The sequence below is a fragment of the Palaemon carinicauda genome, chromosome 28, assembly GCF_036898095.1.
Source record: "Palaemon carinicauda isolate YSFRI2023 chromosome 28, ASM3689809v2, whole genome shotgun sequence".
NCBI classification, from domain to species: domain Eukaryota; kingdom Metazoa; phylum Arthropoda; class Malacostraca; order Decapoda; family Palaemonidae; genus Palaemon; species Palaemon carinicauda.
Window position 1 is genome coordinate 5,624,732 of NC_090752.1, and position 21,090 is coordinate 5,645,821.

The 21,090-nt window shown below is 37.9% G+C and overlaps 1 protein-coding gene and 1 long non-coding RNA gene across 4 annotated transcripts in view; one reads left to right on the forward strand and one right to left on the reverse strand.

Moving 5' to 3' along the window:
• sn (fascin domain-containing protein singed) overlaps window positions 1-15,156 on the forward strand; it is a 145,203-nt gene extending 130,047 nt beyond the window's left edge. For all 3 annotated transcript variants that reach the window (XM_068351735.1, XM_068351733.1, XM_068351734.1), the window contains exons 7-10: window positions 3,237-3,393; window positions 4,149-4,313; window positions 6,245-6,381; window positions 13,014-15,156. In XM_068351735.1, coding sequence (XP_068207836.1) covers window positions 3,237-3,393; window positions 4,149-4,313; window positions 6,245-6,381; window positions 13,014-13,216 — 662 coding nt within the window. In that variant the 3' untranslated portion in view covers window positions 13,217-15,156. The remainder of the gene's footprint in view (window positions 1-3,236; window positions 3,394-4,148; window positions 4,314-6,244; window positions 6,382-13,013) is intronic.
• LOC137621438 (uncharacterized) overlaps window positions 9,228-21,090 on the reverse strand; it is a 65,020-nt gene continuing 53,157 nt past the window's right edge. The window contains exon 3 of the long non-coding RNA XR_011040233.1: window positions 9,228-12,740. This is a non-coding gene — a long non-coding RNA (uncharacterized lncRNA). The remainder of the gene's footprint in view (window positions 12,741-21,090) is intronic.

The following is a 21,090-nucleotide window of genomic DNA, read 5'->3' on the forward strand; positions in this document are numbered from 1 at the left end:
CCTAAAGAGAGTTTTCAGTGAACTTTTGAATTTTGCTGTACATGAGGACGTCAAGGGTCCACTAATGATGATAAACGGAATACCTCGGCTTGCCTTGAATGTTTCTTCGACTTTTTACCTGATGTACTTTGCTTCTATTTCAAAATGTTTTATAGTTTATTTATGAATGCTCTATTTTAATATTGTTACCACTCTTGAGATATTTTATATTGTTGTTCATTACTTCTTATAGCCTATATAGTTTATTTCCTTTCCTCACTGGGTTGTTACTCCCTGATGGATCCCTTGTACTTATAGCACTACGGGGGTTGTAGCTTAGCAAATAATAATAATAATAATAATGATAATACAATACCTTAGCCTTTTTCACAAATAATGTTTTCCAGTATTCCAGATAAGAAGCAACTTACATTATCAAGTGCTTGGCTATGAAAAATGCCCATATGGGGCTAATATTTTTCTTGTAGACTGGTGCAATAATCGTAACCAAATTGAAATTTGTATGCTCGTATTCAAAGTTACTCGTAACCTGAAGTACTACTGTGTGTATGTGTATATATATATATATACATACATATATATATATATATATATATATATATATATATATGTATGTATATATATATATATATATATATATATATATATATATGTATGTATGTATGTGTATATATGTATGTATGTATATATAAATATATATATATATATATATATATATATATATATATATATATATATATATATATATATATATATATATAGTGTGTGTGTGTGTGCGTGTGTAAATGTAAGAAATAGTCAAGCTTCAGGAGATAAGCAAGTTTCTTGATATAGAATTATCTTCGACCGGCTGTGCATGAGAAGGAATGCAGCTGGAAAATTGACAGAAATTGTGGGAACTTTAACTATCTGTGTTGGAGATTGTACTGGAACACGAGAGAGTGGGAGACACGAGTTATTGAAAACGTTGACACTGATTGATGCAAATGAAGTCTGCCTTTAGTCATGACCTTAATTGTATTTATTTTTATTCCTACGGGTGATGCCACTTTATTTGAAACTCGATTTAGTGATGTGTCATCTCGAAATTCCTCGAATGTGGAATGGGAAAATTGAATATTTAGGATTTCTTTTTATTAAATACTAGTAGGATTTTAGGTATATGTACACTATGCAAATAACTTGGGCCATTACTTGCGGTTATTATTTACCATTTATATTTATATAGTACAATTGGCTTCATTAATTCCGGTAAACTTCGTGGGAAGGAAAGGAGATGTCAGTGCACCAGAATTAATGTCGCCAGCTGTACCACCAATCAAGACCAACTTTGTCGATGATGATCATTTAGATCAATATACCGAAGCATTATGATAAGACCTTATCATCCCAACAATAATTATTGGTCACGTGGAATCATGAATTCGTACGTTTGTACAATAGTATTGAAATTGCGATTCCTTTCCAATGATGTACAGTTGGCTTCATTAATTCTGGTACACTTCATGGGAAGCTAGGCAGACGTCAGTGTGCCGGAATTAATGAAGGCAACTGTACAAAAGCCTTATAGACAACACGCCTTTTTCCTAGTGGCATTTGGTCTTTTTATTTGTAATTCATGAATCAGGAAGCATAAGAATGTCTTCCCTAAATCTGCACATACTACGTAGGAAAACGTGTTCTTGGGTTCATTACTGGGTTTACAGTATTACGGAATGCGTCAGACCTCCCGGTGACTGATAGTGTGTTGCTCCATAGATGTCTGGAACAGTCGCTTTTGCTACTTATTGAACGTGGAGTGATTTAAATTCACTTGCACACACATATGTGTGTGTGTGTGTGTGTATATGTATATATATATATATATATATATATATATATATATATATATATATATATATATATATATATATAATATATATATATATATATATATATATATATATTATATATATATATATATATATATATATATATATATATATATATATATATATATATATACTACTGTATGTGTGTATATGTATATACTAGAGAGAGAGAGAGAGAGAGAGAGAGAGAGAGAGAGAGAGAGAGAGAGAGAGAGAGAGAGAGAGAGAGAGAGAGATTTTGCATGCTCAAAATTCATCTTGACAAATAGGCACAAGAAAAACAAAAAGGAGTCCAAAAAAATTTCTTTAAAATTGTTACTTATTTTCGTTACTTCGCTAACTTGAGAGTTTTTGAGCTCATTGTGACGCAGTCCTGAATGCTGGAACTGACCATTCCCAACGTTGCTTATATTTTCTGATCGGGAGACACATCAAATCATTTTGCTGTAATGCATTCTAAAGTGGCCGCAAGTTGAAAATTGTGAAAGTTCTCACGTCGTTATAATAGACGTGTAGAGCGAACCTTGGGACACTATATTATCAGACTTCATTTTAAAGTAGCGTTACTGCCACTAGCGGAGGACTTCCCTTTGTGAATAATTGTCAGAGATGGAGACTTAAAGGTGTGGTGCTCACTAAAGCACACCTACTCCATTCCTTTTCATGGCAGGTGTGGCTGAGAGAGAGAGAGAGAGAGAGAGAGAGAGAGAGAGAGAGAGAGAGAGAGAGAGAGAGAGAGAGAGAGAGAGAGAGAGAGAGAGAGAGAGAATATCACAGTCGTTTAGTTTTTTTATCTAAAAACAAATATACATACAAAGTATTTTATCCGAGTACTTATACAAAGTAATTTACTTGTACATTTTTTTGTGCTTGACCATGCTTAGTGCTTCCGTTGTTAGGTCATGTAGTAGGAAGTTAATTTGGAAACGAGATTTTAAATAGTCTTTAAAAATAAAACAAAAATAAACGCCACTTTTACTTTCACCCAAAATACCGGTGACTTCAACTTTGTTTTACTCGTCCCATTTCATTGTTTATATTAATTTACTCTTATTTTTTATCAATTTGTCTTTTTTTCCAATAATGGACTGCTTTCCTTATTGAAGCTCAATAAATTTAAATTTTGGTTAGCCAACTATTATGCAACATGACTAATTATTATTATTATTATTATTATTATTATTATTATTATTACTACTACTTGCTAAGCTACAACCCAAGTTGGAAAAGCAGGATGCTATAAACCCAGGGGCTCCAAAAAAGGGGAAAATAATAACCATAAAATAGTAATATTAGATTCATAATTTGATATTTTTTTCGAATGTAATGGATTCCTTAACCATGTTTATAATTGTTCCATTCCAGGTGTTGATGTAACTGCCAACCAAGAGGAGATTTCAGATCACGAAAAGTTCCAGCTGGAATACGACGGAGCGACCAAGAGATGGTACGTCAGGACCATGCAAGACAAATACTGGACTTTGGAAGCTGGAGGTGGCATCCAGGCCAATGCCACTAAACCGTAAGTTTGATTAAAGAAAAAGCATTCTTTTGAAATACGGTACTTTCTAAATTCATGCTCGTAGCAATTCTGAAAGTTATTTTTTTTAAATGTTCCTATTAGTAAATGCTGCTACACACACACACACACACACACACACACACACACACACACACACACACACACACACATTTTGCATTTGAACTAATACCGTAAATGTAATTTGACACTAGGGATTATAATTTTAAAGGAAGTGTAATAAGAAAATGTTTTTGATCCATGTCACATAAAGTAGAATACTGTAATCTCTTAGAAAGTGGTAAATTACATTATATGTACCTTTGTTTTGTAGTCTGCAAGTTTATTTTACTAAGAAGCTTTTTCTCTTAAGATTGCACTACTTATGCATTAGGAATATCTTAGAAAGTTTATAGTATTCAAATACAGTAATGCTTATGAAAATCTATTGGCTGGTGTTAACAAATAGATTTTTAAAATGGTGTTGAAGTTCATACTTCTAATCTAAGAAAGCTGTTGTACCATTACAGTATTGCTGTGCTTGGAATAATGCCACTAAAAAAAGATAAAGGATATCCATCTTTAATTTGCTCTAAATTGGTGGTATAGTAATTAATAAGCACTGTTTTTGTTGAAGATCCATTTACTTTGTGTAATTTGTTTGATCGAGATATCAAAGAACTTGAACTTTAAATTTCATTTCCAAAATTGTTTTATGAATGTCAGGTCTGTTTATAAACTTTCACAATTTATTTCAGAACATCAAATGCTCTCTTCAACTTCCAATGGCAGCCAGATGGTTCTGTAGCTTTCCAGGCCAATAATGGCAAATACATTGCAACCAAGAAATCCGGACACCTGTTTGCCAATGCTGAATCTCCAGATGAAGAGAGTGCACGCTTTTACTTCTACTTAATTAACAGGTACTGTAATTAACTATAGCTAGGAGCTATTTCATTTTTTAACCAATTTGATTAAATTGCAGTTTTTGCACGATTGATTTTCAAAATTTTAAGCTATAACAAGAACGTTGTGGACAGTGAAGAAGGCGCTTGTATCCTACCCGTACTTCTTGTTCCTACCAGGTGTAGCTTGTATCCTACTCAAGTTTTGGGTGGGGAAAATTTACTGGGGAATCAATAAATAACGGTAAAACTAACCTCTTTTTTTTTTCTCTACATTATCTCTTGGATGCATAATAGATACAAGAAAAATTATACAAAATATCGGCATCCTATGCTCCCCAGATATTTTTAATTTGTTTGTTGAGATTCTACGTTCCGTATGTATTCACTCCTGTGCGTTTGTGTGACATTGTGGGGTCTGTAGGGATTGTCCCTGGCTAGGTCTGTGACCTGGAAAGGGAGTTTCAGGGGCTTGCCCTCTGTCTAGGCCTGGGAACTACTATGTTAGGTTAGGTGGGGTGTGTTAGGTTTTGTGTTTTTGAATGTATCCCAAAATTTATTTAACATTATTATTTACCTTTTCCAACCCAAAAAAGTACAGTACTCTTAAAAAAAAATTATACGCCAATATATTTTTCAACTTTTCCCACCTAAAACAGTAGGATACAAGGTATTCAAAAGTTTTGGTATTAGAGTAAATATTCAGGTGAAGATAGGATGAGAAATGGTTAGTCATAGGGCAGTTAATTAAGGCAAAGCAATATTAGCAAGAACAATGTGTTTAGGAACGTGAAAGTTTGTCTGAAAGTTAATAAAAAAATTAGAATTTTTCTCTATATGTCTTAAGAATTAATTAATCTGGGGCATTTTCAATTTAAGCAATTCATAAGATTGAAAATGTTTAGGAGTTTGTTGACTATTTGATGTGGTAGGCACTATTTTAAAAGGTTGCATTGTTTGCAACATTTTAATTTTTCAGGAAAGATATTGCTACCTAGGTAAAGGTAACATGTGAAGGGGGGTATCAATGTCTTGTGAATATTCTGAAATAACTAAATACTAGTCACCCAAGTATTTGTACATTAAGATATGAGCTGAATAATCATCAACTTCTTGTATGTGGCAAGTTACATCACTTTGAAAATAGTTTCTTTCGATATGTAGGATGTCTAACGAATTCTCTACCCTTTCAAGACCAGTGTCAATATTGTATTTTTATAGTAGCCTTCAAATATTTCAACTCATTTATTTCAAGACCAGCTGTTAAAGTAAACAAAATAAGTTCAGCAATTTTTAAGAGCCTCTAGTGAGGAATATGCTATAAAAAAAAAACCTGCCCATCAGGAGTTATGGATTTTTGGCTATATTTAGAACTATCTTAAGCAATGAAATATATTATTGCTTACCTTTCCAAATTTACTGATGTTCATTGCTCTTTTAAAATAGTAGACAAGCTCTTAAAAGTTTTGAATAATTTCATTTGTTTTGATGACCTCATATAAAGGCTTAGAGAATTTCCTTGGTGCTGATTGTGTGTAGTTTAATAATGAGTGTTTTAAGCAAGATATGCCAATTGTTATAACACCATGCATGATTGTTTTAATTGCTGTGGTAACAAAAACAGATGGCATATTTGTTCCGGGGAGAAGATATTGGTTTTAAATCTTTTTATTTTGTAATTATACACAAGTCCCATTGAAATCCATTCTCAAAATTAACATTACCTATGTACAAAGTATACCTCCTATGTCTGTTTCAAAGTTAACTTACAATTTCAAATACTTTATGCATTATTTTTTTAATTATAGATATGAATTTTTAGTAGAGTTCCATTTTGTACTTGCAAGTTCACCAAATTCATTTTCCTCATGAATGTATCATAAAAAATTATATGTGCAATCCAGGTTAATGAGTTTGATTCAATGTTTTTAATTAACTTTATTTTACAGGCCTGTCTTAGTTCTCAAGTGTGAGCAAGGATTTGTCGGCTACAAGACATCAAACAGCCTTAAAATGGAATGCAACAAAGCAAATTATGAAACTATCCGTGTTGAGAGGGGTGAACAAGGTCAAGTATTTTTCAGAGGTAAGTTAGACTCTTTTCTAATTGTTCTGTTGTCTATCAGTGGACTACATAGCATTATTATTCTTATTTTAGCTGTGGGTAAAACTAGCCTTCATTAACTATGGGTTAATGTAATTTCTTACATAGTTAAATGGAATATGATTTTATTTTATTACTTTAATCAAGCATGAGACGTATTATTAATGTAATACAAGAAAATGTTGCAGCTTTACTGTGCTCCAAAGTTAGCAATTTACTATATTCAAATTATTCTTTTTTTCTATTTTGCTTTAAGGTAACATTATGATAGACACATTTTGTTATTTTGGATGAAAAAAAAAATAGATTAATCTTTAAAAAGTTATATACTGTAATTACCTTCATATATAGAAAGCAGAAACTTTCCTTCACAAATACAAACTAAGTAAACCATTTAAATTGTGTGTATCAAACTATTTGTTTTATACCACAATGATGATTACTGATTGAGGGTTAGCTGCCTGATAAGAGAGGCTGAAACAGTAAAAGAATGCATTAAGAAACAGTAAAAGAATACCTTAATGCCAACCATTTCACTGAGGAAGCATTACTCTGATGGAGTGATGGGCTTTATTTTTTCAAGAATCTTTCAATCCACATAACCTGGATTGATCTGTAAGCAATTTGTTGCATCTACTAAATCATTGTCATTCATCTTTCAAATTGACAGTGCTAGTTTCTGGTACTTTGTCATGGAACAAGAAAGTCATTTGGAATGGCAATGGGTCTTATAATTATGAGTTTTTTTTATGTTAACATCTTTAATTCATGCAACATTGCACAGCACTGGGGTTGGGAGGCCAACTGTTGCACTATATCTCAAAGTTGATAATTGACATTCATTTTGGGTTCATTGTCTCATTCATATGAGTGAACCTAGAAATAAAACTCATTGTTACCTCTAGTAGGACATCCTCATGACATCCCAGGTGGGTGTTTTGTGCGCGTTAAGAACCAAGTCTTTTGGAAATCTCCAGTTTTTTGCGATTGCAGCGATAATTATTATTCTTTAGAGAGCTCCCCAACCAATGATTGACATTTTAGACATTTACTTTCCACAATGTTCCTCATCAGACATAGTTTTGTATCTTTCCAGCTATCTTTCCTGTGCCTGATTCTGAATACACAGGCATTGATTGTCCTCAGGACTGTTTGGTGGAAAATTCCCTCACGCTTGTAAACCTAGTCGTAAGAGGTCTGGGGTTAGGATTGAGTGCCAATCGGTTTTGGTATGGATACTTCAGCCATGTCTAAGTTAAAGGCAGTCTTTCTTGGGCTAGTAGCATTTCAGATTGTTAGTTTTTTTTATGCAAATAGCAAGGATTTCTAGACTGACTAGCATGTTCCTTTTTAATATAGGAAAATTAATAATATAAAATAACATACCTATAGAATAAGGAAATATAGATTAAAAAATATGTAGGAAGTTTTTAGAGAATAAAAAAAAGGAAAATAAATACTTTTTATTAAAAAACCATTCACTTTTCATAAATCTCTGCCAAGAATCAATGTATTGTACATTAAAAAAAAAAAAAAAAAGAGCATAGCAGTTGGGAAAATCATGAATGCTAATGCAAAGTTCATTGCTATTTCCCAGCAGCTATGACCACTAAATATAAAATAGCTGAATTTCTACCTCTCCCATCGGTGCAATTGTTGCCATGTGTACTCCCAAATTGCATTTTGCTGATGCTGAACAGGTGGCTGCCCTTTTATGGAAAACATGAGGGCCAAGGATGATGAGAGGACTCGTTGTCTGCAGGAAGCCGCTGAAGGACAGAACATGAGCAAGGGTCACAACAGCACTAGCAGGAGAAGGCTAGAGATGAACGCAAACAGCCAGTGCGTCCAAAGCATTGCCGGGAGCTGCAGGAGGGGGAGGACTCTAGGTACCACGCTGAGGAGTTGAAGGTGGATATGCTTGGAAGGAGGCCACGCCACACACAACGATGACCAAACCTGTAACAGATCAGAAAGTGAAAAGGGCCACCAAAGGGCAGGGGTGAAGTTGCTTCTCTAGGGGAAGCAACAACGTTTCCATAACCCTGAGGTTGCCTTGATAAATAAATGGTATACACTCCTACTTATCAGGCCCTCGGAGCAGCAGCTTCGGAAAGAGGTTCAGAGGTAGAATAAAAAGTCCAAGACTTCCTCGCATTTGAGAAAGACCCAGGAGGCGGCGAACGATCCTTCTTAGATTTCCTCTTGCGCTGTCGTCTAACCTCTCCCACTGGGAGGCAGACCACTCCCTACACTCATCACAGGTGGAACCCTGCTCACGACATCCTCTGTAGGTTGGACACAAGGAATGGGGGATGGTCTCGACTGATGACAGGAAGTACCCACAAGTGTGTCCTTCAGGTCCTGGACACACACACACGAGGATTGTCAAGGGGAATGCACACATCTGAAAAGAGAGGAAGTCAATGTTGATAGAGCAATATTGAATGGCCAACTCTAACAGAAGCAGAGGACGGACACGTCCGACTTTTCTGAATTCAATAGAAAAAGTGGGGCTCACCTACACTGTGTGAAGTCAGAGAAGGTACCCGTTTCTCTGGGTAGCCCTTCCACTAGCCAGTGGTTGGGAAGTTTCCACCTCACAATAAAGTTTTAATGGCTAGTCTTACAGCTCCAACTTAAGATAATCCCTATTAAATAGCTAAAGGTTTGCAAGTTAGGAAAAATGCTAATTACTTTCAAATTTGTAATATTTTCCAAATTAGTTAGAGCATGATTTACCCCATGTTTAAGATTAAGACTGTGTAGATGAAGCGTATGGTAGGGTTAATAGTGGACAGGAGATGCAAGTCTATCAATGGTAATGATGATGCACCAGGGTTTTAAGGATGAAATGGAACTTAACAGCATGATACTGATTATGAATTCAGGTCTGAGGAATTGAATGATGGTGTACCAAGCATTCTTCAGATATCTAATGATCAGAATGTTTTGTCATCTTTTTCCTTACAGAGGATGTCAGTGTAGCAATGAGCAGTATCAACCAACGTACATGAAAAGCACAATTGACCCCCTTTATTTAGGAAAAAGACAAATGGCAATGCTGTAGCTTAGGTTTGGCCCCATTAGAGGAACTTGCACATGCCAATGTTGATGAAACCCCAGAACCTTCCCTACCATTTAAGTCCTTGCTGAAAGACAACTGTAGCCTGTCTTTCTGGTGCAACTGTTACACAAAACATAAGTTGCTAGTACTGTACACTCTCCTAGGGGTGCTCAGACAGTAAACCCTAGGGATCCTTCTGTTCCGACACTGATGTTGTTTGCAATGTTGACTAATGTGCAACAGACACACTCCATGGTTAGACATAAATGGCAAGCTGTTCCTATTATTCCCAAACAGGGGAAGACCACCAGGATAATGGCTTCCTGCAGTGAAATCCACCATCGACCATGCAGTTCCATAAGCAATCTCGATGTTGTCCAAGCTTGTTCTCAATCATGTTCTTTCTATTCACCCTTAATTTATCCAAGAAAGATTTTTTTCTCTTCTTTAAGTAAGTTACAAACTGGGGTATCCCGTTCAGAGGTTGCAGTGACCCTGTCATTTCTGAGAAGACCGTTTTTAAGAAGTCTTCCTCCAGCAGATGGTGAGGGAGGTGGGGGTTCTTGAAAGGACAAAGCCAAGTCATTTACCACTTCATCCCTGTTAGGTTGGAAGATGTCAGGTAAAGGGAGACAGTAGCCAGCACAGTGTTTCTGGATGTGTTTATACAGTAGAACCTCCCAGAAAATTATAATCTGAAAGTAATCTCACTGTCAGCCTAAGAGTCCAATATGTTGGAGTGCAGTATTGCAAAGAATCAGTTCGGCAACAGCTGTGTTTTAAGTGGATCAAAGTTTGGGATTCTTCATGTGAGAAAGATTATAACCTGTACACTATGTTAAGAGTTTAGTTTAGGGTATGGAACCCAATTTCACAGGTATTTCCTCTTCGAGTTGGTACCACCCAATGGAAACCATAAAATCATGGAGCATGAGCTGAAATCTATTGCTGTGATGGGTCCTCTTTTGTATGCAAGGTCAGGTGATGAATCAGTGTTCTTCCTAAAGCCAATTTTCTTTGTTGGTAAAGAACAGAAAAGATATCAGGGCATCAACCAGCCAGTAGCCTGTACACCTTGAAGGTTTTGACCACAACAGAAAGTCCAAACCCCTCTAAATGATAGTTGGGCATTTTTATTACCCAGAGGCAGCCAGAAACTTGTCAAGATCTTATTCTACTGCCAATGCAAGAGAGAATAGACCCCAAAAGTGACCATCCAGCTGCAATATCTATGGGGGTATGGAAACTTCTTCTATCCTTGGATAATTGGTCCCATATGCATCCATCTGTGGGTCCTAGTAATTTTGCAAGAGGGCTATCACTCATTCACTGTGGATTACCCTCCAATTAGTGCCACAAATAAGTTATCTATCTATAAGAACAATGTCAGCATGTCCAAAGATTTTTTTTTTCTTTGCATTTGGGTTGTATCCTTTTCTTGCTACCAAATTCCTTCATATGTTGGAGACTGATGATAACGTGTCGAAGTTGAACAAGTTCATGTCTATAACTCCATGGCAGGGCAGAGGAGAAAATAGTTTTCCTCACATGCTTCTTCCAGATTTGAAGTTCTGTTTGTTTGTGGAGGCAGTGTTCTAGTTCCCGTGACTTTGCTCTTCCAGATTTGCAGTTCTGTTTGTTTGTGGAGGCAGTGTTCTAGTTCCCGTGACTTTGCTCTTCCAGATTTGCAGTTCTGTTTGTTTGTGGAGGCAGTGTTCTAATTCCTGTGACTTTGCTTCAGTTTAAGCACTGTGCCGTAGGCATAAATAAAGAATATGGTTCTTGTGGCAATGTAACTAAATTTGTTAAAAACCCAAAAATTACTTCTGTCTAATTAGAAACTTGGGCATGCTCATTAACTGATATTTTTTTATTCAATCCAATAGAGTATTTACTATGGGATGAAGATAACCTCTGTTCCTTTTCTGGGTTTCCCCTTCCAGCAAGAGTCCAACATTGTATTTGTTGGAGTTCAGAAAGGGAAGATTAAAAGTAGTAGTTGGGTTAGAACCATGACCTCAGAAAATTTCATTCTACATGCAATGATGAGCCTGCTCCATTTCCATCTGAGTAGTCATTAAGACAGATATCCAGACTTTAAAGTTAGTGTCAGTCAAGCCGGAGTAGTGAAGATTGTTGGAGATTAACAAGAGTCAACGTAGAACTGACATGGAGGAAGATATCTATTTTTCGAGTCTGTGGAATGAAAAATCAGGTGCTCAGCAGTGGACCAAAGATGTTAGCAGTTTGGGAGACAAAGAAAAATGTGTATTGTTGGGTACACAGTAGGCAGTAACATTCCAAAAACATGACATTAGCCAAAACAAGGTGAGACCCAACTAGATGTCTTGTTTCTGTTGGCAAGAGGTCTGTTGTGTTGGATGGAAGAGTGTGACATCACACTACTTACTAATTTCATTACACAAAAATGTCTAGTGAATCCACCAGATCGAAGGGGAGGTCATTCCCACAGAATGGTCCCCACATTTCTAGACGTAAATGAATCTTTGTAAGGTGTGGTGGTCACTGACAGTGGACATGTGCACTTCCTCCCTAAAGAAAATGATAAAATTTGCAAATTCACAACCCTACTTGCCACATTACAGTTATAAGAAAAACTGCAAAAAATCCAGAAAGTAAAAAGCTAAGCAGAGACAATTTAGGAGAAATTATAAAATATCAAACAATTGAACTCATCGCTTTTTAGCCATATGCTTATGGTTATCTGGTATTGAAATTAATAAAAGAAAAGGCAAGGTTATGAAATTTACTATACATTTTACTATATCTGGTATTAGGTGTGGAAGTTTCTGTTAGCATCTGAATTTAAATGAATGGAATGAATAACTATAAAATTCTAGGTTAAAGAAAAAAAAAAAAAGTTAAAAATCAGCAATAAAACTAGGGCCAATCGGTAATATGACCTGTATTGGGTATTTCTGAAAGATATGCATCATAAACAAGTAACTCTTAAGAAAACCAAAATACAAACTAGAGAAATATCTCAATTTTCAGAAAAATATGGAAAAAGGGTATCGTTATGTAATAGCCGGGACGATGGTGCCTTACCACACGATGTGTCCTTCATTTTGTCCAAAAATGTCATTACTCAATCCTCTTGAATTGCAAGACCTTCATATAAAGAATATGATATACTTTGGCATATTTGTCAGTGTTTCTTTGCATTTGTTGTGCACTAATTAAGGATCCTCCCTTCATTGCGTCCTTCCATCCTTCATCTCGTCACTTAATTCTCCATCCTAGAGGCCAAGACCTGCAAGAGGAGTTTATAGTTCAGTTCTAAGTTCATGAAGATATATTTAAATAATGAATAATCTCTCAGCATTAAATGCAAGAATTTTGGTTAAAAAGAGTAAATATACATAAGAACCTCAAAATACACAAAAATTAGCAAATGAAATTAATGATGCTTGTACCTAATTTCTACAAGTATTTTCTTTTTATAATTGCAGAATTTTTTTTTGTAATACGCAAACTATTCCTGTCTAGTAATTTGTTATTGAAATATTTTTTTTTCTTTCAAAAGGGCAACAGGGTGGATACTGGCATGCTTGTGGTGATGGCATCATGGCCGATTCTGAAGTGCCTGAAGGATTCTTTATCGAGTTACGGGAGGCAACTCGGATGTGCTTGAAGAATTCTTCTGGTCAGTACATCGTCACTGAAAAGAACGGAGGGTTTAAACTAGGTGATACAGATCCTAGTCGTGCTACTCTCTGGGAGTTTTAAGTGCTAGGTACATTTAAGTTTTTATGTAAGGCTAAGGAAATAATCCTGCCGTCATTATTAGCTCATATGAAGTGGAATCGAACTTTTAAAAATGGTTTTATCAAGGTAGATACAACTCCATAGATTAGAAGTAATTTTTGTCTGACATATCAATATCAGGTTGAATGTGACCCACATGTAATCCAAAACAATATTTATGAACATTACCCCTCAATGTCCAATAAGTGTTAGAATTCCAGGTGTTGAAATTTTACGACCAGTGTATTTGAATGTATGTGAAATTACACAAGTGTATTTATAAATACACTATCTCCTGATATTTATTTAATTTTTCTTTTATTGATTTAGTTTATCAACATGATGTCCAGTACACAAGTATGTAATGAAAATATTGAAATTCTTTCAAGAATTTTCAGCGAAGACCATAGCATGTGATAAAACATAACTGGTAAATTGCTTTTGGCTGTATTAAAGTGATAAGTTGAAGTGCAGATATCAGTACAATATAATTTCCTGTAATAAACAGTACCAGTTAGTCCAGAAACAGCCTTTTAAACTTTTTAACTACATTAATAGGAACCACATTATACAGTAGACTTTGGACACAACATAGTCTTAAGGTTACTCTTAAATGAGTGTCCAATTGGTTTAGCAGGAGACCTACTGTAAGTAGTAGAATACAGTAGTACTCTGTATTGAGTACATGATTAAGTTTGCCAGAATGGCATTTTATTGAAATTTACAATGTGAATATTGGATGTTTTATGCACAACCAAAGTTTTCTTATATCTTTATATGTAAGTAATAAAGCTGGTAAGATGCCGTTTCAATATTGATACTGCTTCCACGAGTCTTTAGGCTAAGTAAAATATAACCTGTACTTAATTTCTACTTTTTTACACTTTCTACAAGTTTGTGATTGTCGTATTGTTGATTTTTAAGTACGAATGAATTAAAAACTCAATTGAAATTTGCAAACTACAGAGAAGCTTTATTTATAAATTTTGATTCCATAAAGAATTATGTGATAGTTCCAATAAAGCATTATGCACATGTTAGCTCAGTCAACAGTTCAGTAACATTGCTTGCTTAGTGGACAGGCTGCTGGTGTCCTTGTGCCCGAATGAAATTAGGCAATTGAGTTTCAACAAGTAGTCCAAAATAAGATTTTACTTATCTGCCCATAATAACCCTTAACACCTACTATGTAAGTGTGTGTATACTATATTTTTTCTTGATCACTAATGCTGTGCTCAATATGTATCATTAGTGTGAGTGCATAGTATAGTATATAGAAGTGGTTCATTGGTGCTATACAAGCTTAGTTTCTATCCACCAGAAGAATCCCACCACATTTAGTAAAATACTGTACCGTGGACTTGTTGAAGGTTATAATATAAAATGTTCTACCAGCAGTCTCCTTGCTCTTGGTGTTATCCCCGCAGCCTCAGGCAGCGGTAACCAGCCATTGCATTTATGGAAGGCAAGCCCGGCCCAGGACAGTCCGAGGCTTAGCCTTCCAAAGAGAGAGCCCCAGCTGTGCCTATTCACGCTACACCTGCTATTATTGTATGTGTCCCTGGTTTGTACTGCACTTTGTCACATGTTCTCTCTACTTTTCCAGGCATTATGAATTAATAATTATTTAACATTTATTGGCTAAAATCTTGATGAATGACAATGGATGTTGTCATCAGTGGTGTACTGTATTTTTTGAGATTTTATACACTATTTTAGTCATCAGAAGTAAGTGCGTCAGTCAGCACAGCTGGTTGCTAATTGCCTCCGTTCCTTAAATGTTGTCTGTCATAGAAGATGCAAAGTAGTTTGTATTTAAGTCTTTGTATTATGATGCGCTTTAGATAGTAGGATATACTTTTTATTTATTGCATTATTGTATAGCATTATAAACTGCTTCTTAATAAAATTAAATAAGTTTTCCTAGTGTTTTCTGTTACCTATAAATAGACTCCTTAGATAATGGACTGCACACAAAACCTTCAAGCAATTTATCCTATCATCTTGTGTCCTATTAGAGGTATTTTTTTTTATTACAAAATCATTCAATTATCAGTATTACTGTACAGTTCAATTGACGAAATTATTTCAAAGAACAAAACAAATCTTGAGCAAAGCGAAAAATCTATTTTTGGGTGAGATGGCCATGTCGTCCTGATGGAAGTTCCTATAAGTAGCTTCCTAAGGGATATATGTACTACAGTGATATTCCCAAAGAATTTTACCTATAGGTCTCCAGAATTCTAACTCCTGGCGCGAATATCCTTAAATTTTCTCTCAAGGATATCGCATAATATCAGAGGACGTATTCTTGACACGCCACATAGCAATGTGCGCCCCTAATAGCGTTTACGCTTCGAGGGGGGGGTTGGCAGAATAGAAGGGGAGCCGTATCAAGGTTACCCATTCTCATACTACTATCGAGTATCACAACAGCGCCATATCCAAGATGGCGGACATTCCATGTAGCATTGAGCATGGTGCTACAGATACAGTACTTTGGGAGGGATACTGTGAAGATCTTTTCTTTTTAGAAAAGAAGGGTGGGTCCATCAGGACGACATGGCCATCTCACCCAAAAATAGATTTTTCGCTTCGTTCAAAATCCGTTTTTTGGGCTCGAGCCATGTCATCCTTATGGAAGCGTACCAGAGTATTAATGTATCTGTGGATTTTCATCAGTGCCTTAACCTTGGGACAACATTTCTATGGTCAGTTGGCTCAATTGAGACAAATGACGTTACCGTTATCCGTCATCATCACTAATCATAAACGATGTTAGTGCTTCCTGCCCCCTACAGGGAAGAGTCATTCTAGACAGTAGAAAAGGAGCCTCAAGGTTAGCATATATTGTATGAACAAACTTAAGTATACACTGAATATACAAACGGTCTCATAGTTTGTATATATTGCCGAATCAATATCAGTATCTCTTGTATCCACTGTTTGCGAGCATACAATTATATGAAGAATACTTACTTCAGTAAGTCAAAGAACTCTGGCATTTTACACATGCAATAGTCGGGCGAATTAAGACGCAATTACATTCTAATAGACATTGATTTCTAATAAATGACAAAATGAATTAACCAGTAAAACGAATGTAGCATGTTAAAAATTATACACTTAACATATTCAGAAATTATATTTCTTTCTTGAAAGGAAAGAAATGATGAGTGCCACTCTCAGATTGAAGAAAAATTTTATAATAAAATTTCTCTTCGTAATTTCTGTACCGGTTACCTTCTATAGACACTGTACAGTACTACGTACACACGGCACTACTGTAGTGCTATCTGTATAATTCCACACCTGGGATTTTGAACAGAGTTAGTGTCACCATGGTAACTCTCATTAAAAAGAGGTCACACTAAAAGTGATGACCCCTTCTCCCTTTAATTGACAGTCCCAGTCAATTAGCTGTTCATCGCAGACTTAGACGGCAGGTTTAAATACACTACCCGCCGCCATCACATAATGCTTCAGTTCATGGACCTGCTTAGCATAGTGTTTGTAGAACACTGGATGATCCCCATCCAGTATATGAGCGAGGGCATTCAAGGTCCCAATTAATTAACTGTTTATGACAGTAATTAGGGGGCAGGTTTTAATACGCTACCTGCTGCCACTACAAAGTGCTTTAGTTCATGGACCTGCTTCGCATAGTGTTTGTAAAACACACTGGATGATTTTCAACCGGAGTATGAACAAAGACGCTCAAAGTCCATATACTGAAAGAAGTTCAGTGATGAAGCAATTTTTCTCAGATCATGACCTGCGGGAGTACTGTCAGGATCTGCTCTATGAATAAAGTAGGTGAGCTTCGCCCTCAGTTGTTTTAGGGTGTTTGTAAAACACACTGGATGATTTTCAACCGGAGTATGAACAAAGACGCTCAAAGTCCATATACTGAAATAAGTTCAGTGATGAAGCAATTTTTCTCAGATCATGACCTGCGGGAGTACTGTCAGGATCTGCTCTATGAATAAAGTAGGTGAGCTTCGCCCTCAGTTGTTTTAGGGATAAGTTTGATCCAGAGGTTTCTCGTTTAAAGAGCTGTCCACGTCTGAAGTTCTACGAAGATAGACCTTTAGACACTACAGTACATAGGGAGACATCTTTCTTCAGAGGGCAGATTCTCCAGGGACCCCACCTCTTAGTGGGTAGCTCGTTCTTAGCAAGAAAGGTTGGATCAGGGAAGAGATTCACTTCTCCCACTTCTGTGAACTGAATGTGCCACTAACTCTAGCCCCGGAGGCTATAGCGAACTGAAAAATAACCTTTTGGGTTAGATCCTTAAGGGAACAATATGTTATTTTTATTAATAAAATAAATTTTTGAATATACTTACCCGATAATCATGTAGCTGTCAACTCCGTTGCCCGACAGAATTCTATGGAGGGATACGCCAGCTATCACAATACTAGAAGGGGGTGTATTTACCAGCGCCACCTGTGGCCAGGTACTCAAGTACTTCTTGTTGACACCTCCTCAATTATTCCTCGGTCCACTGGTTCTCTATGGGGAGGAAGGGAGGGTCGATTAAATCATAATTATCGGGTAAGTATATTCAAAAATTTATTTTATTAATAAAAATAACATTTTTCAATATTAAACTTACCCGATAATCATGTAGCTGATTCACACCCAGGGGGGTGGGTGAAAAACCAGTGTACAAGACTAAAGGATAGCTAAGTATCCCGTATTTCATATAATCAGTTATCCACAATAACAATGAAATAATAAGTACCTGGTAAGGAAGTCGACTTGAACCGTTACTCTGCCTTTAATAAGATCGTCTTCCTTACTGAGCGCAGCGTTCCTCTTGGGAGGCTGAATCAACTCAAAGGTGCTAAAGTATACAGGGCTGCAACCCATACTAAAGGACCTCATCACAACCTTTAACCTTGGCGCTTCTCAAGAAAGAATTGACCACCCGCCAAATCAACAAGGATGTGGAAGGCTTCTTAGCCGACCGTACAACCCATAAAAAGTATTCAAGAGAAAGGTTAAAAAGTTATGGGATTATGGGAATGTAGTGGCTGAGCCCTCGCCTACTACTGCATTCGTTGCTACGAATGGACCCAGGGTGTAGCAGTACTCGTAAAGAGACTGGACATCTTTGAGATAGAATGATGCGAACACTGACTTGCTTCTCCAATAGGTTGCATCCATAACACTCTGCAGAGAACGGTTCTGTTTGAAGGCCACTGAAGTAGCCACAGCTCTCACTTCATGTGTCCTTACCTTCAGCAAAGCAAGGTCTTCTTCCTTCAGATGAGAATTTGCTTCTCTAATCAGAAGCCTGATGTAGTAAGAAACTGAGTTCTTAGACATTGGTAGAGAAGGCTTCTTGATAGCACACCATAAGGCTTCTGATTGTCCTCGTAATGGTTTTGACCTTCTTAGATAGTACTTAAGAGCTCTAACTGGGCAAAGTACTCTCTCCAGTTCGTTCCCCACCATGTTGGACAGGCTTGGGATCTCGAACGACTTAGGCCAAGGACGGGAAGGAAGCTCGTTTTTAGCCAAAAAACCGAGCTGCAAGGAACATGTAGCCGTTTCAGATGTGAAACCTATGTTCCTGCTGAAGGCGTGGATCTCACTTACTCTTTTACCTGTTGCTAAGCACACGAGGAAAAGAGTTTTTAATGTGAGGTCCTTAAAAGAGGCTGATTGGAGCGGTTCAAATCCTGATGACATTAGGAACCTTAGGACCACGTCTAGATTCCAGCCTGGAGTGGACAACCGACGTTCCTTTGAGGTCTCAAAAGACCTAAGGAGGTCCTGTAGATCTTTGTTGGAGGAAAGATCCAAGCCTCTGTGGCGGAAAACCGCTGCCAACATACTTCTGTAACCCTTGATCGTAGGAGCTGATAGGGATCTTACGTTCCTTAGATGTAACAGGAAGTCAGCAATCTGGGTTACAGTGGTACTGGTTGAGGAAAACTGCATTGGCCTTGCACCAGCTTCGGAAGACTTCCCATTAAGACTGATAGACTCTGAGAGTGGATGTCGTCCTTGCTCTGGCAATCGCTCTGGCTGCCTCCTTCGAAAAGCCTCTAGCTCTTGAGAGTCTTTCGATAGTCTGAAGGCAGTCAGACGAAGAGCGTGGAGGTTTGGGTGTACCTTCTTTACGTGAGGTTGACGCAGAAGGTCCACTCTAGGAGGAAGAGTCCTGGGAACGTCGACCAGCCATTGCAGTACCTCGGTGAACCATTCTCTCGCGGGCCAGAGGGGAGCAACCAACGTCAGCCGTGTCCCTTTGTGAGAGGCGAACTTCTGAAGTACCCTGTTGACAATCTTGAACGGCGGGAATGCATACAGGTCGAGATGGGACCAATCCAGCAGAAAGGCATCCACGCGAACTGCTGCTGGGTCTGGAATCGGAGAACAATACAAGAGGAGCCTCTTGGTCATCGAGGTAGCGAATAGATCTATGGTTGGCTGACCCCACAGGGCCCAAAGTCTGCTGCAAACATTCTTGTGAAGGGTCCACTCTGTGGGGAAGACCTGACCCTTCCGGCTGAGGCGATCTGCCATGACATTCATATCGCCCTGAATGAGCCTCGTTACCAGCGTGAGCTTTCGATCTTTTGACCAAATGAGGAGGTCCCTTGCGATCTCGAACAACTTCCTCGAATGAGTCCCTCCCTGCTTGGAGATGTAAGCCAAGGCTGTGGTGTAGTCGGAGTTCACCTCCACCACCTTGTTAAGCTGGAGGGACTTGAAGTTTATCAAGGCCAGATGAACTGCCAACAACTCCTTGCAATAGATGTGAAGTGTCCTTTGCTCCTGATTCCATGTTCCCGAGCATTCCTGTCCGTCCAGTGTCGCACCCCAGCCCGTGTCCGATGCGTCCGAGAAGAGACGGTGGTCGGGGGTCTGAACAGCCAATGGTAGACCTTCCTTGAGAAGAATGCTGTTCTTCCACCACGTTAGAGTAGACCTCATCTCTTCGGAAACAGGAACTGAGCCCGTCTCTAGCGTCATGTCCTTTATCCAGTGAGCAGCTAGATGATACTGAAGGGGGCGGAGGTGGAGTCTCCCTAACTCGATGAACAGGGCCAGCGATGAAAGTGTCCCTGTTAGACTCATCCACTGCCTGACTAAGCATCGGTTCCTTCTCAGCATGCTCTGGATGCATTCTAGGGCTTGGAAGATCCTTGGGGCCGACGGACAAGTCCGAAAAGCTCGACTCTGATGATCCATACCCAAGGAGACAATGGTCTGGGATGGAACGAGCTGAGACTCCTCAAAATTGACCAGGAGGCCCAGTTCCTTGGTCAGATCCATAGTCCATTTGAAAATCTCCAGACAGCGACGACTTGTGGGAGCTCTTAAAAGCCAGTCGTCTGACGGAGCCGGACACAAGATCATGATACTGCTGCACAGTCTGTAAACTGTCAATCATGGGCAAGCGAGGAAGTACAGTGACAACCCGAATCTGTCTAGACTTTCTGGGTCGTACAGACAACTCCTTAACGGGTTGCTGAGGTTGCCGCACTGCGTCACAACAAGTCCCTTCTGTTGGTTGTTGAACGTCTTCCCCGTGACACATTGACTCCGTAAACAAAAAATCCTCTAACAAGGACTAAGCTTGGACTGCATGTCATGCAACACAGCTCAAGGTCTATGGGAGCAGGTGTGGTAACAGACGGGATTAGCGGCTGAAGTGGAACCATTACCTTCCCTGTAAGCATGTTATGCTTAAATAAAAGTCCATAAGAGGTTATGCAGCTAAAGGCTCCCTCCAAATGACAGAGTCCTCAAGGGAATATCAGAAGGAGGGAGAAAAGAACTTTCTCATCTACAGGGACCTTATCCTAGAAAAGCTAAGTTCTCTGAGTGAGGGT